Here is a 16,093-nt window from a genome sequence, read left to right on the forward strand (position 1 = left end):
GTGTTAAAGTGCTTTTGATGCTTTAAAAACTTTGTTGGTGCAATACCCAGTTTTGAGAGCTCCTGATTTTTCTAGCCCTTTTGTAGTTCAAACTGATGCATCGAATTATGGTCTCGGAGCTGCTTTGCTTCAAAGAGATGCTGATGGAGATTTACATCCCATTGCATATCTCAGTAAAAAACTGATTCAGAGAGAGCGCAATTTGGCCACAATTGAAAAATAGTGTCTTGCTTTGGTCTGGGACACATTACACCCTTACCTGTGGGGACGCCTTTTTCAATTACAAACCGACCATTCACTGTTGTGCTGGCTGGATAGGATGAAAAACTTCAACCAGAAACTCTTGCGCTGGAGTTTGGCCCTTCAAGATTTTGATTTCTCAATCCAATTCATAAAAGGACGTGATAATGTGGCAGCCGATGCATTATCCCGTGCTCCTATTCCAGATGATTGATTTTTTGGCTCTGATGACCTATGGCTTGTTTTGGATGCTGTTTTTACTGTTTTAAGATTTTAACTTGGCTCTTTTGGACTTTTGATAGATTTTATGGCTTATGACCTATTTTTGGATTTTGGACCAGTTTTTGAACTGCCCATTTTTATTCTATCTCTTTATTCTCATAATAAAGTCTTTCTTTTTACTATTCTACTTTTGTAGGTATTTCAGGGGTCCTTTTATCTCTCTAGGTATTGTTATTTTGCCATTTTCTTTTGTTAATCATTTGTGTCATGAACTGTATATTTTTATGAATTGTTAAATTGATTTTGAATATCATGGCTCAGTACAAAGAATTCAATCTGTCACCTTAACAGGAGGACACAAAGATGATCACCACATGCTCAGAGGCACGTTACCAAATTCTTCTAAGCTACACAGCAAGTGGATTGGACTGTGAAAGACCAACCCAAACTGTGTTTGCATTTTGACATATTTGTAGGGCAGTGCAGTATCTCAGAGAGGAGGTCAGGTCTCCTGTTCCCTTGGTGTGTTCACTATAGCCGCCCAATTTCCCTGCTTTTTAAAGCTTGATAGAAATATCTGTGGGCTATAGGTATTTTCTTAAACCACAAGGGGTTTTTTTGCCTATTAGTGAATATTTTTCTTAGTCATGGTGAGTACTTTCAGGCAGGAAGGCAACCTAGAAATGCTTAAATCAATCAATCAAGAACACAGGCTATTGCTCTGTTTATTTCTTTAAAAACTTGTATGTCACCTACTTTCCAGGGAACACATGACGGCTAACAAGTCAGAAACAGTATTTCTAAATATGAAAGAATCCCCAGATTAAGAGCAACTAACAAACAACATGTCTAAATATGAAACAATCCCCAAGTTAAACCACCAATGAAGCTGAATGCTGGGAGATTCAGAACAGATAAAAGAAAGTACTTCTTCACAGAGCACATAGTTGAGCTCTGGAACTCGCTCCCAGAGGAGGCAGTGATGGCCACCAACTTGGAGGGATTTAAAAGAGGTTTAGATAAAAGTGAAGGATCAAAGGCTGCCCCTACAGTCGGAGGCAGTATGCTTCGGAGTACCAGTTGCGGGAAACCACGGGGGGCTCAAGAGGACCTCATGCTCATGTCCTTCTTGCAGGTTTTCCCCAGGCATCTGGTTGGTCACTGTGAGAACAGGATGCTGGACTAGATGGGCCATTGCCTTGATCTAGCAGGGTCTTCTTATGTTCTTAATTGTGGCACCACCTCTTTTGGTAGCAAAGGTACACAGTGCTCTCTGAGAGAAGCTTTTATTCCTTCCCCAGCCGATGTGTTCAAGCCAGATCATGCCAATTCCAACCAGCCAAGGTGAAGCTAAGAGCTATCCAATAAAACAGGTGCAGAGAGCCTGTTTCAGCCCTTCTGGGAAAACTTCATGGAGACTAACACAAATTTAGGGAGGATGAAGCCTCCAATACCTGCACCGAGGCAGGATGCTTCAGGATAACAGTTGCTCAGGAATTGTAGGTGGGGAGGTTGCCCAAAAAGGAAGGTGGCTCTCAGGGGGAAAAAGGTTTCCCATTCCTGCCGTAGTCACCACTTGGGTTAGTGAAGTGCATCGAACAATGGTAACTGCATGAAGACAGTACATAAAATGGCACAAAATGATGGAACTAGGTCAAGCCTTCAACAGTTCCTCCCGTTGTGATGGCAACTGACTGCATGGCTCTGTTCAAGTGCTAGTAGGGATCACACGGCTTCTGGGGAAATGGGCTTAATTGCCACAGGCAGCCAGCAAAAGCAAGACAATACTCAGGTGTGGTGTATGATGGGGACTCTAATGCATCCTTTCCTAACGCAGGGACAGAGTTCCACAATTACCGCCAAGAATGCCTCTACCTCCAATTGCCACCCACTTCACCTCCAGTGGCAGGGCACCTGCACAAGGCTCTCCAAAGATGATCCCGGTATGCAGGCAACTTGATGTGGGAGCAACATGCTTCCTTCAATTACTCTGTTGTTTGTGTCCCGATGGAATTTTTGTATATTTTGAACTTTCACGTGGTCTCCACCTTTCCTGTTGCTTATTAAGGTCCAATTGGTCGGAAAACCCTGCTTATTCTGATTTTATACACTTCCCATTGTGTGCTTTTTGATGTCTAGTAAGGTCACCCTTCCAACGGAAGCTCTTTCCACATTCTGAGCATTTATACGGTTTCTCTCCAGTGTGCAGTCGTTGGTGTGTTGTAATGTCACTTTTCCAACGAAACCTTTTCCCGCACTCTAAGCATTTATATGATTTCTCACCGATGTGCATTTTTTGATGTCTAGTGAGGTCACCCTTCCAACGGAAGCTCTTTCCACACTCTGAGCATTTATACGGTTTCTCCCCAGTGTGCACTCGCTGATGTGTTGCAACATCACACTTCCAACGGAACCTTTTTCCACACTCCGAGCATTGATACGGTTTCTCACCCATGTGCATTCTTTCATGTCTAATAAGGACCTCTTTCCAGCTGAAGCTCTTTCCACACTCTGAGCATTTATAGGATTTCTCCCCTGTGTGCACCTGTTGGTATGCAGTAAAGTTGCTCTTCCAGCAGAAGCTTTTTCCACACTCTGATTTATACGCTTTTGCACTTGTGTGGCTCGTTTGATGTTGTTTAAGGGTATTTGTTTGACTGAAGATCTTTCTTTGACTAAAGATATTTCTGTATTCAGAGCATCTCAGTGCTTTCTCAGCACTGTAAATCCTGTGGCGTACACTAAGGGCTGATTTACTAGCAAATAAATTTTCTGTTAGAGGAGCTTGATTTCCTTTGTGACTTTCTCCTTGGATCGGGATCCCACGGCAGGCAGTCCCTTTAGAAGCAACAGATTTCTTCTTCCGCTTCAACTTCGCTTTAGTTTTCTTACACAGTTGTTCACCCTCATTTTCACTCTCCCTCCAGCCATCTGTTGGAAGAAAGACAGAAACCTGATGAGAGAGCCTAAGATCAGGAACCAAACCTACTTGGAGAAGGCTTAGTAAAGAAACAAATCATGCCCCATTTATGAAATAGCCTACAATGTTTCAGTATACATCTCTGCACACATGAAGCCCCACTTACAGTCCCTGGAATCAGGGCTGGTGCCAGGCATGCCTGGGCCTTTGGGCACCAGCCTCCCATAGCCCGACCCTTCCATACAGGTGGCACGGCGCTAAAAAAACCCCACTTGCATGTCCCACCTACCCCTATCGTCCCTGTAAATGATGTGCGTGCTATCGACTTAGATGGCAGCGGGGGCGTCAGCTCCTTAGGGAAGCCTCCACCACCATCTTAGTTGATGGCAGGCATCAGTCCCTTAGAGAAGCCTCCGGCGCCATCTTGGTCGATGGTATGCATGCATGCACAGGGCACACATCATTTACAGGGATGGGAGAGGTAGGTGGGGCATGTGTGCAGGCTTATTGAAGCCCACACTGACTGTATTGGGGGGGAGATGCCTGGGAGCTCCCTCTGCACAATCCATGGCAGGGTCGGCAGCCGATGCCACCGCAGATTGCAGGACAAGCGTGCAACCCTCCCACCCTAAGGGAGATGCAGGGTGCCCATGGCCAGGGCTCAACCTGACCACCACCTGGCAACAGCCCTGCCTGGAATTTTCAGTAAAAATCATTTCCACCTTAGAAGGCCACTTCTAATTAGAGGAGAGAGAAGACTGAGCAAGCCGCTGTCATGCATAGTGACATCCTATGGGTATGTGTAGCCCGGAGAAGAGAAGACTGAGGGGAGACATGACAGCACTCTTCAAGCACATGAAAGGTTGTCACACAGAGGAGGGCCGGGATCTCTTCTCAATCGTCCCACAGTGCAGGACACGGAATAATGGGCTCAAGTTGCAGGAGGCCAGATTTAGACTGGACATCAGGAAGAACCTCCTAACTGCTAGAGCGGTACGACAATGGAACCAATGACCTAGAGAGGTAGTGGGCTCTCCGACACTGGAGGCATTCAAGAGGCAGCTGGACAGCTATCTGTCGGCAATGCTTTGATTTGGATTCCTGCATTGAGCAGGGGGTTGGACTTGATGGCCTTATAGGCCCCTTCCAACTCTACTATTCTGTGATTCTACAATCCTTACAGTGCACTGAGACAAGACAAAGCATAGCAGCAATTCCTCCTTTTGGTATGTTTCAGACAAGGCAAAGAGGGATCCATACCCAGAGAGGCCAGATTCCCGTAATTCTCCTCCATGACTTCCCTGTGCAGATCCCTCTGGCCTGGATCCAGCAGAGCCCATTCCTCCTCTGTGAAAGATACAGCCACCTCCTCGAAGGTTGAGGGATGTGAGGTGTTAAGAGATGCTAGATAATGGAAAGAGTTGAAAAAGGCTAGCATTATGTTTTGGCATTTCCAACCCAACTCAGTACAAGATTATAGGTATGGCTCCTTGTGTATAACAGCTGGAATTACGGATAGGGATGGGTGAGAATTTCGATTCAGTTCACAATTCAAGCAGAATTTATCATATTCGCACTTTCCGAAACAACATGAGAACTGAAAAACAGCCATCCTTCGAAATTTGCACTTATTAGAATTTTGAGATGCAGTTCGCCAACTACACAAATTTACAAAAATGCATATATGAGGGGAAAGTGTGCATAAAAATGAATATATGAGTGAAAATAACAGGCAAAAAGGCATGTGATGAGAAATGGCTTGCAAAAATGCATACCTTTGTCAGAACTGCCTACAAAAATGTGTTTATTTGGCGAAATTTGCACTAAAACGGTGGAGAATTTTCATGAGGATTTTTTTTAAAAGATCGCAGATTGCTGCAGAACTGAATTTAACATTGGAAAAGTGAGAAAATGAGGGAACTTAAATTGACAGATCTTTCCATCCCTCATTACAGATAATAGACATTATGGCTGAACAAATGCAGCACCATAGGAACATGTTCTCCTCAGTGACATCCCCACAATACACTGACGCAAACAGGTAACAGTAGTAATTCTTGCTTACAGTTAACTATCAGTCAAAGGAGGATCCTTACCCAGAGAGGCCAGATTCCCATAATTCTCCTCCATGACTTCCCTGTGCAGAGCCCTTTGGCCAGGATCCAGCAGGGCCCACTCCTCCTCCGTGAAACACACAGCCACCTCCTCAAAGGTCACTGGATCCTGAAAGATGCATAAAACATGTTGACTTGGCTGATAATGTAAGAAGAAGAAGAAGAATTAAAAAATCCTAAAGGAGGATCATTCAAACCGGAGAGGGAAGCTTTGAGTGATGTAAAAGAAAACGGGAAAAGATGTACAGTGGACAAAGGCAACCAGGCGGGCCCCCACCAGCCCAATTCCCCAATGATTCTTTTCCTACCTGGTCCTGTGACTGAGCACTAACCATTTCCACTCCAACATAAATTGGAGACGACCTAGAAAGAATGGCCACTGTGTTTCCACTGCCTATGAGGGAGAAGAAAGGAAATGAGGAGATATTTTACTCTTTGAAAGCATGTGGCAGCCAGTTCTGGTCTCCTCACTTCAAGAAGGATGCAGACAAACTGGAACAGGTTCAGAGGAGGGCAACAAGAATTATCAGGGGACTGGAAACAAAGCCCTATGAGGAGAGACTGAAAGAACTGAGCATGTTTAACCTGGAGACGAGAAGACTGAGGGGAGATATCATAGCACTCTTCAAATATGTGAAAGGTTGTCACATAGAGGAGGGCTGGGATCTGTTCTCCATCATCCCAGAGTGCAGGACACAGAATAATGGGCTCAAGTTGCAAGGAAGCCATTCTGTTCTTCCCAGCATTATTGTCTTTTCTAGTGAATCATGTCTTCTCATATATGTCCAAAGTATGATAACCTCTAATGCTGGGAAAAACAGAAGGGAGTAGAAAAAGAGGAAGGCCAAACAAGAGATGGATTGATTCCATAAAGGAAGCCACAGACCTGAACTTGCAAGATCTGAACAGGGTGGTTCACGACAGATGCTCTTGGAGGTCGCTGATTAATAGGGTCGCCATAAGTCGTAATCGACTTGAAGGCACATAACAACTTCTTAATAACCTCAGTTTCATCATTTTAACTTCTAGTGATAGTTCTGGTTTAATTTGTTCTGACACCCAATTATTTGTCTTTTTCGCGGTCCATGGTATGAGCAAAGCTCTCTTCCAACACCACATTTCAAATGAGTTGATTTTTCTCTTATCCGTTTTTTCCACTGTCCAACTTTCACATCCATACATAGAGATCGGGAATATCATGGTCTGAGTGATTCTGACTTTAGTGCACAGTGACACATCATACTATAAAACAACACAACCACAGCACCTCCATGCCAGGGACCAAGCTTTTAATGTGGCAGGCCCTAATTTGTGGAACACCTTGCCAATAAATGTTCAGCAGGAGTCATCCCTACTCCTTTTTAGATGTCTTTGAAAAACTGTTATTCAGACAAGGCTTTCAAAACTGAGATTCTTTGTGAACTGGCTTTTACTGACATGTTTGAGGGTTTTCAAATCGTTTTCTCTGTGCTTTTAGGCTGTGATATTTCATATGAAAATGTAGTTTACAAAAATTTTAATCATTCAAATAAATAAGTGTTTTAACTCGGAGGAAAAGAGGGAGCCTTACCTAGCGAGATCAGATTCCCAAAACCTTCCACCATGACTTCCCTGTGCAGATCCCTCTGGCCTGGATCCAGCAGAGCCCATTCCTCCTCCGTGAAATGCACGGCCACCTCCTCAAAGGACGTGGAAGCCTGGCAGAGGAAACGCAAATATTTGCAGAAGTACAAAACAAGATTAAAAGAAAAGAAAAAAGGCATGACCTCTAAAACATCCCACTGAGGACTAAGCATGGTCAGGGGCCACTGAATGCTGGGAAGAGAGTGGAAAACCAGGCAGGAGGAGGACTGGAGGATGGTATGGCTGGCAGGCTGGGTCGACGTAATTCCTCATGAACACATAAGCCTAGGGAGGCTGCAAAAGTCCTCCTCCTCCACTCCCAAATTCCAAATTTGAGTTGGGACAAGAGAACATTTACCTGCAGGACTCAAAGCTTTAGATGACAAAATATGTACAGCCTGCAACCTCTGTTTGAATCTGAGTTTTATCAAGTAACCACTAATTTTTAAGGTTGCTTTCTGTATCCCAACTTTTCTCCAAGAAACTCAGGGCAGCGTACTCTCCCTGTCCTCCAAATAAACCCCAGTCTTGTGAGGCAGGAACATAGTAACTGCCTTTATACTCTAGGCTGCATTCACACTGTACATTTATTCCACTATTATTCCACTTTAAACAGTCATGACTTCCCCCAAAGAATCCGGGGAAGTGTAGTTTGTGAAGGGTGCTGAGAGTTGTTAGGAGACTCCTGATCTCCTCACAGCTACAATTCCCAGAGTCCCCTGGGAAGAGGGATTGACTGTTAAAACACTCAAGGAATTGTAGCTCTCTGAGGAAAATAGGAGCCTCCTAACAACTCTCAGCCCTCTGCACAAACCACACTTCCCAGGATTCTTTGGGGGAAGCCATGAGCATTTAAAGTGGAATAAATGTCTGGTGTGAATGTGGACCGCTAGTCCATCTCACTAAGTACTGTCAACACTGTAGAAGGGCAGTGGCCCTTCTTGGTTTCAGAGAGGGACTATTCCCAGCCCTAACTGGAGGTGACAGGGATTGAACATGGGGCCTTTTACCTGCAAAGCCTGTACTCTGGAAAATGGGCTGCCTTGACGTCAATCCCGACTCATGGTGACCCTACGAATAGGGTGTTCATGGTAAGTGGTATTCAGAGAGGGTTTCACATGGCCTCCCTCTGAGGCTGAGAGGCAGTGACTGGCCCACGGTCACCCAGTGAGTTTCATGTCTGTGTGGGGATTCGAACCCTGGTCTCCCACGTCATAGTCCAACACTCTAACCACTATGCCACACTGGCTCTCTGAATAGGGCTTTCATGGTAAGCAGTATTCAGAGGGGGTTTCCCATTGCCTCCCTCTGAGGCTAATCCTCCCCAGCTGGCTAGGGCCTGCTCAGCTTGCCACAGCTGCACAAGCCGGCCCCTTCCTTGTCCACAACTGCCAGCTGGGGGGCAACTGGGCTCCTTGGGATTATGCTGCTTGCCCACGGCTGCACAGGTGGCAGCGCACGTAACCTATGAGCCACTCACTGTGGGGGTGATCTTCAGCTGGCCCTTGACACCCAGGAGACACGAGACTGTGAACTCCCAGCCAGGCTCTCCTCCCCACTGTCCCATACCAGCTGTGCCTGTACTCTACCACTGAGGCACAGCCTAGGCTGAGAGAGAGAGAGGGAGAGAGAGAGACTGGAGAGAGAGAGAAGGAGAGAGAGAGACTGGACAGAGGGAGAGGGAGAAAGACTGGAAAGAGAGGGAGAGAGAGAGACTGGTCCATAAGCCACCAGTCAACTCTGTGGCTGAGCAGAGACTGGAACAGGCTGCTTTGGGTGGGCCCCACAGCAAAGATGGGCCACCCCAGACAGTCTCCTATGCCTTTTTTTATCCAGTGACCTTTTCTTACCTTAGCTGGTTGTGTAGCTGCTGCTTCTCCTCCAACAGAAACGGAAGCCAATTTGATGGGTATCAGCAACGTTATCACGTTTCCTGTGTAAAGGGAAGTAAATGGAAGGTATTTAGAGCAACAGTTAATACTTCGGCAGCTGCCAGACCAGCTGGGGAAACTTTTCCACCTCGAAGGCCACATTCTCTTCCAAGGGCTGTTAGCAGCTGGGTCCAAAAAGCAGGCTGAGCAAGAAATGAAGACTTTGTCTTTGTGCCATAGACTAGTTTCTACTAGGGACGGGGTCAGTTGGCCGACGCCAGTTCGAAAGCATTCTGTTGACCTACCGCATTTCAAGTTCATGCTGTGTCCACTGGTTTTATCAATCTGTTTTTTTTCTTCACCCGGGAAAAATACTGATTTTAATATCAACATTTTTAAAGCCTATGGCCATACTGCCCTAAACATGCCCGATCTCATCTGATCTCGGAAGCTAACACATACACTTCAACCTTTAAAAAGTCTTCACAGTGCTGGGTGCATATTTTTTCCCCCATGTACGTAAGAAAAACCCTGCCTATGGCAATATTATCCTCAACACGCCCGATCTCCTGATCTCGGAAGCTAAGCAGGGTCAGGCCTGCTAAGTACTTGGATGGGAGACTGCCTGGGAATACCGGGTGCCGTAGGCTTAGAGGAAGGCAATGGTAAGCCACCTCTGAATACTTCTTACCAAAAAAACCCTATGAATATATCCGAAAAAGATTCATAGGGTCGCCTTAAGTCGTAATCGACTTGAAGGCATGGAACAACAATTTTTTTAATGGAAATATCAATGTTTTGAAGGAAATATCAAACTATCATTCTTACAATCGATGTGTTAGAGTCACACAAATGAGTTTTCACAAATATCTGTGGAAAGTCACTGCATCGTAATCTGACCCTCAACTATTGAGAATAAGCAAATTAATGGAAAATCCGAATTGGGAGGAATTCTAGCACATCCCTAGTTCCTCACGCACCCCTCTCCTCTGTCCTTCATCATGGCAAGCTAAAACACTCTAGAAAGCTGCAGCTCATTTGCTTCACGCATCCATGAGAAAGAAATGAACCTTGTTTATATTGTTATGAGCATGGGGGCTAGAATGGATGATCCCTGTGTGTCCCCTTTCCAGCCCATGATTTGGAATCCTATGCCTTGGAATGAGGAACTCACTCTGCTGGTCAGATGAGTCTCTCCTTTGTTAAACAAATAGAGTGGCCAGGTAAGATAATGGGCCTGTCAGTTGCCCAGCAACAGTGAATGGGCCAGGAAGACCCTTTTATCTTTGAAACTCTTCAGGAAAGCATCCCCCCCCTTCCTGGAGCCGAGCAGAGGCTTGTAGTTTTAGTTGTGTCTGGAGAATTGCTGGGGACTGGAGGCAGGCAGAGAGGCTGTCTGTCTGCATCCTGGCTATAGGATGCCTCCTGTAACACTGATGGAAAAACTGGATATTGGACTGCTGATGCCTTGAACCCCTCCATCCGAAGCTCAGGTTGGAATGTGTGTAAATAAATAAACCATATTTCATAAAGACACAGCAGTCTCCGCTGACCTTCTTCCCAAAGGAAACCAAACCCTGGATGACTGCAAGGACCCCTGAAATCTCACCGCTCGGAGATTGGGGAGGCACGCAACAATATGTAATCCTTCTGCCTTATTGTGTTTAAATATTTGTACCTGTATTGCTGGTCAATGACCGCAAACAATAAAGAAGAGAAAGAAAGGAAAAAGAACTGAATTTCTCCTGGGAAATTCTCAGCACTCCTAAACTCAGGCAGAAAGGAATCCTTCCTTACCCAGTGAAGCATCCCTGGATTGCACCTCCTGGGAGCTCCCCCCAAAGAATGGCTTCTCACAAAGTTCGGATAGGTATTTCTCCGACTCAGGGTAGCCGACAACGTCCTCCAGGAACGGGTCTTGTACCTGAAACAGAGGGAAGGATCCCACGCAGGGAATAGGGACAGGAGTTAGAGGGACAATGCATGCCAAAGGGTGGATTCTCGCCCTCCTCCTTCAAGTCTGCGCAAAGCCATGTATAAATCAGTGCAGTCTTGTAGTCAGGATGGGGCAAATGGGTGCACTGCCCCACCCCTAGATCTGTGATATGCCCCCCACCTAGGATTTTTTTGGGGGGGGAATTGTCTTTTTAATTTGTGGCACGGCAGAAAATGATAGGCTTCAGCTTATAAGATCAGGAGCAATTTAAGAATAGGACCCTCTGAAAAATTCAGTGAATAAGGCAGGGTGAGTGCACAAGAAAAGCCTGATCTGTAAGAGTCCCCCAAAAATCTGCTCACTCAAGACTTTCCCTGACTGAGGGTGGATTTTTCATGATCATCATCACCTTATAATTACTTAAGTGATCCTGAAAAAAAAAAGCAGCCTGCACAGTAACATGACCCTTAAAGAGTTAAATATTAGAACTTTGTATTATGGGCTACAGTTAGACTCCACACCTTAGATTTTCCTTTGATCTGCTTTTCAAATTCAGTTTCAGTTGTGTTTTCTACCCAGACAGCAATAAAGAAGCATGTTTGTTTGCCTGCAGTAAGAAGCAAGAGTTTGCTTATTCTGCAGTTATTATGATGATTAGAGCAGAACTGGGTGCTCTAACAAACAAATTAAATATTATTATTATATTATTATAAATATTATTGCTAAACGGTGAAATAAAGGGATAAAAGTGATCTGAAAAAAATATCTACTCTAGTTACCATTTGTTCTTTTAAAGCAGTCACTATTCTCACAATCACAGTGGCTATTTTTTTAGTACTTGATGACAAAGCATAAAAGTGGCCCTAAAATAATAGAATCACTGCTGTGCACCCTACAGTTTGCTGGCTAGCCACTTAGGTTGTAACTCAGGCCTAATTTGTTTTTCCCAATGTGTGCAGCTCAGTATGAGACCTTTTCAGGGTTTCTAGGCAGAAAAATTAAACCCAGCAACCAGTAAAAAAAAAAATCCAATTGCTTTTCACAATTAGTTTTCAATTGCTTAGATAGTCTTTATATAGTAACCAGTTGAATTTTTTCCCCTTGATTGTCCAACAAGAAGGAAACTATAAAGGCCAGGAAAAAGACTAGAAAGACAGAACTTCAAGGAGGACTTGACACCTTTTGGCATCCCTTTGTTCACTGTATCCTTAATATCCTTTTTTCTCGTGAAACAAAAAATATCGTGTTTTTCTTAGGAAACAAAAAATCCTGGTGTTCATACAGTTTTCTGTTAACTTTACACAGCCCATTATGTGATCTAACACACACTCTGCCCAGAGGAGTGAGGGGGAAGGTCACTGCCTTTCTCTTCCCATGGCCTGGCTTTCATATCCTCTCAACCAGCGAAGGGGGAGAAAGGCTCGCACTATGCACCTCCTCCACCAAAATGCCCACCAAGAAATGTGGCTGCCCACCTATGGCTGGCTACTGGGCCAAATCAGTTGGGCAGGAATAAAACTTGGGCTTCCTCCACAATTTGGATAATGATGTAGAAGGGGCAGGAAAGATCCATTGGAATTTTTTTTTTTACCTAAGACAGTGAAATCTCCTCCCTGGATAGGGGCAGTTAGGAACATTCTATTCTTACATCTATTTTCAGCTTTGCGTAGTTATCAAGGTGAAATGTTCTCACCTGCACCTCCTCTTCCTGCTTCTTCCCCTCGGCCTGGCTCAGGAGGAAACCTTCTGCCAGGGCCACCGCCTGGGAAGTGGTCTCTGCTCCACATTCCCTGACCCAATTCTCCACCTCCAGGGGGAGGACGGCCAGGAACTGCTCCAGGATCACCAGATCCAGCATCTCAGTCTTTGTGTGCCTTTCTGGTTTCAACCACTGATGGCAAAGGGTGTGGAGTCGGCTGCAAACCTCTCGGGGGCCCTTGGCCTCCTGGTAGTGGAAGTTCCTGAAGTGCCAGCGCTGAACATCTGAACCAACATCTTCTCCTGTCAGGATCTCCCATTCAGGTCCCTTCAGAGGTTCTCCACTACTGCCACCCTGGGTGGTTTCAGGGTCTTTTACTGGTACCTCTCCCACTGGGCCCTGTGCATCCATTTTCAAATCTGTGCTCCAATGCCGCTCCCACCAAGGCCAAAATATTTTATTTTGACTTCAAAATGTTCATGGGCTGCTGTGCGAAATGCAATTCTTGCAAGGCAGCTCCCTTGCTGTAAAGCGTTCATTTCCAGGACAAGGATTGTGTGAGAAGGGCCACTGCTCAGCCTCACAATGGCCGTAATGAAACTTCAATGGTCGTGTTGGAAGAGATTGTCTCCAGTCAAGCAGACGATTTTGGAAACAAAGTTGGACGAGTTTCTTTCTGAAGGAAAGGAAATAAGCCACAGTCCAAAACATTAACACAATGTCCTCACTGGCATACAGACAACACCACACACACATATCCAACAAGAGAAGTGAAGAGAACTATGGACCATGCAGACTAGCACCATCTCTGCCACTGATGTGCCCCAGGTTCAATCCCTGCTTCGCATGGAGAAGGTCCTAGGTTCAATCTAGCTAGCACAAAGCTGCCTGATACCCTGGATAATTGTTGCCGGTCAGTGGTGCCAATGTTGACCTATTGGTCTGACTCAGTATTGATATGTTTTCAAGGATTTTTGTTTTGTTATATCTTAGAAAGTGTGTTAAGTGTTTTAAGTGTTTTTGCTTGCCGCCCTGGGCTCCTACTGAGAGGAAGGATGGGATATAAATCAAATCAATCAATAAAAAGCAGCTTTTCATGTTCCTGTTAGAGAAGGATGTGTAACTCAGTGATACAACACCTACTTTGTATGCCACAAGATCTCAGGTTTCAACATGCGGCATCTTCAGGCTAGACTTGGAATTCCACCCTGGAGAGCAGCTGCCAGGCAGTGTAGACAATATTAAGAACATAGGAAGAGCCTGCTGGATCAGGCCAAGGAGGTCCTATCTAGTCCAGGATTCTGTTCCCAAAGTGACTGAGCAGATGCCTCTGGGAAGCCCGCAAGCAGGACCTGTGCATAAGAGCTCTGTCCCCTCATACAGGTTACAGCAGCTGGTATCCAGAAACACATTGCCTCTGACCATAGAGGCAGAGTAACCACTGATAGCCTTATTGATATTGAGCTAGATGATGATGATGATGATTTTATTACATTTATAGACCGTCCCATAGCTGAAGCTCTCTGGGTGGGTTACAACAATTAAAGCATTAAAAACATACAAATTTTAAAAACACAAGCTAAAATGCCTGGGAGAAGAGGAAAGTCTTGATCTGGCGCCAAAAAGATAACAGTGTTGGTGCCAGGCACACCTCGTCAAACAGATAATTCCATAATCTGGGGGCCACCACTGAGAAGGCCCTCTCCCTTGTTGCCAGACTCCCAGCTTCCCTCAGAGGAGGCACCTGGAGGAGGGCCTTGGATGTTGAGCGTAGTGTACGTGTGGGTTCATGTTGGGAGAGGCATTTCGTCAGGTGTTGTGGTGTAAGGCTTTATAGGTTAAAACCAGCACCTTGAATCGAGCTCGGAAACATACAGGCAGCCAATGCAAGCAGGCCAGAATTGGCGGGCCAGGATTGGTGGACTAGATAGACCTTATAGTCTGATTTTATATAAGGCAGCTTCCTATATTCCTATCCATGCATTTGGTGCACATCAGGAACTCTGCCTGTGAGTTCCTCTGCATGGGGGGTGAGGAATCCGGATTGGTCAGAATTGTGCATAGCCCAGAGTCAATCTGGCTTCTGGGTGCATTTCTGGTGGAGGACAGGACTGGCCTGTGTGGGGGTATCTGTACTCCCTAGAAACACCACCCTTTACATTTTAAAATAATAATATGATAAAAGAGTCAAAGGAAGAGATGTTTATAACTAAAAAGCTCACATATTGGATGGTCAACATGTGCTGATTCCAACAGAGAGGCAATTTTCCTGTACTTGATTTATACAATGGAGCAACACAAGACAAAATCTTTTCGCTTTCCGGTATCTACCTCACAACTTTGGATGGTGTTCAGTACTGGTCCTACTCAGAATAGACCCACTGAAGTTAATTTATATTACTAACTTAGGTTTAAAGTTAGGTTTAAAGTTGACAATGAGGACACTGAACTTGTCAAGATTATCTATACCTCAGCACAGTCATTAACCAAAATGGAGACAACAGTCAAGAAATCAGAAGAAGGCTAGGACTGGGGAGAGCAGCTATGAGAGAACTAGAAAAGGTCCTCAAATGCAAAGATGTATCCCTGAACACTAAGGTCAGGATCATTCAAATCATGGTATTCCCGATCTCTATGTATGGATGTGAAAGTTGGACAGTGAAAAGAAAAATCAACTCATTTGAAATGTGGTGTTGGAGGAGAGCTTTGCATATTTCATGGACTGCAAAAAAGACAAATAATTGGGTGTTAGAACAATTTAAACCAGAACTGTCACTAGAAGCTAAAATGATGAAACTGAGGTTATCATACTTTGGGCACATAATGAGAAGACATGATTCACTAGAAAAGACAATAATGCTGGGAAAAACAGAAAGGAGTAGAAAAAGAGGAAGGCCAAACAAGAGATGGATTGATTCCAAAAAGGAAGCCACAGACCTGAACTTACAAGATCTGAACAGGGTAGTTCATGACAGATGCTCTTGGAGGTCACTGATTCATAGGGTTGCCTTAAGTCGTAATCGACTTGAAAGCATATAACAACAGCAACAACTCTGAGTAGGACATGGCTGAATATAACCCTTTGCAATCAGAAGTCTTTCCAGGATATTATTTTGATTTTTGCATTTTTTTTAAAAAAAATCATGGACATGGTGGCATAAGGACATTTTTATAAAACATGACACTTGTGGCATTTCACTCCTTGCAAGCTGCAGTATGTTGGAGATGCCAGCAAGACCAGGGAACATGTTGATGTAAGTAAATAAATAAACGCTTTGACTATTTCATCTTGGAATAGAAATTATTAGGAAGATTGATGAAATTACGAAGTATAAACTAGAAATGTCTAACAAGGATTTTTAAAATGGTGGGGAATGTGCAGTTGTAGCATCTAAGTTCTACCCAGAGTAGCAGTGAAAGAAACAACAGACACTATCTATAATAAACAGGAGCAAGCAAATTGGCATT

The 16,093-nt window shown here is 44.6% G+C and overlaps 1 protein-coding gene and 1 pseudogene across 1 annotated transcript in view; one reads left to right on the forward strand and one right to left on the reverse strand.

Annotated features, from left to right (window-relative positions):
• Positions 1–1,169: 1,169 nt before the first annotated feature.
• LOC133379082 (zinc finger protein 420-like) overlaps positions 1,170–16,093 on the reverse strand; it is a 39,852-nt gene continuing 24,928 nt past the window's right edge. Inside the window, exons 7-14 of the mRNA XM_061613693.1 lie at positions 12,620–13,091; positions 10,788–10,914; positions 8,970–9,052; positions 7,067–7,193; positions 5,805–5,890; positions 5,479–5,605; positions 4,643–4,786; positions 1,170–3,393 (exon numbers count right to left, since the gene is read on the reverse strand). Coding sequence (XP_061469677.1) covers positions 2,555–3,393; positions 4,643–4,786; positions 5,479–5,605; positions 5,805–5,890; positions 7,067–7,193; positions 8,970–9,052; positions 10,788–10,914; positions 12,620–13,091 — 2,005 coding nt within the window. The 3' untranslated portion in view covers positions 1,170–2,554. The remainder of the gene's footprint in view (positions 3,394–4,642; positions 4,787–5,478; positions 5,606–5,804; positions 5,891–7,066; positions 7,194–8,969; positions 9,053–10,787; positions 10,915–12,619; positions 13,092–16,093) is intronic.
• LOC133382510 (5S ribosomal RNA) lies at positions 9,524–9,640 on the forward strand (annotated as a pseudogene).

This window comes from Rhineura floridana, chromosome 3, assembly GCF_030035675.1.
Source record: "Rhineura floridana isolate rRhiFlo1 chromosome 3, rRhiFlo1.hap2, whole genome shotgun sequence".
Classification (NCBI taxonomy): Eukaryota; Metazoa; Chordata; class Lepidosauria; order Squamata; family Rhineuridae; genus Rhineura; species Rhineura floridana.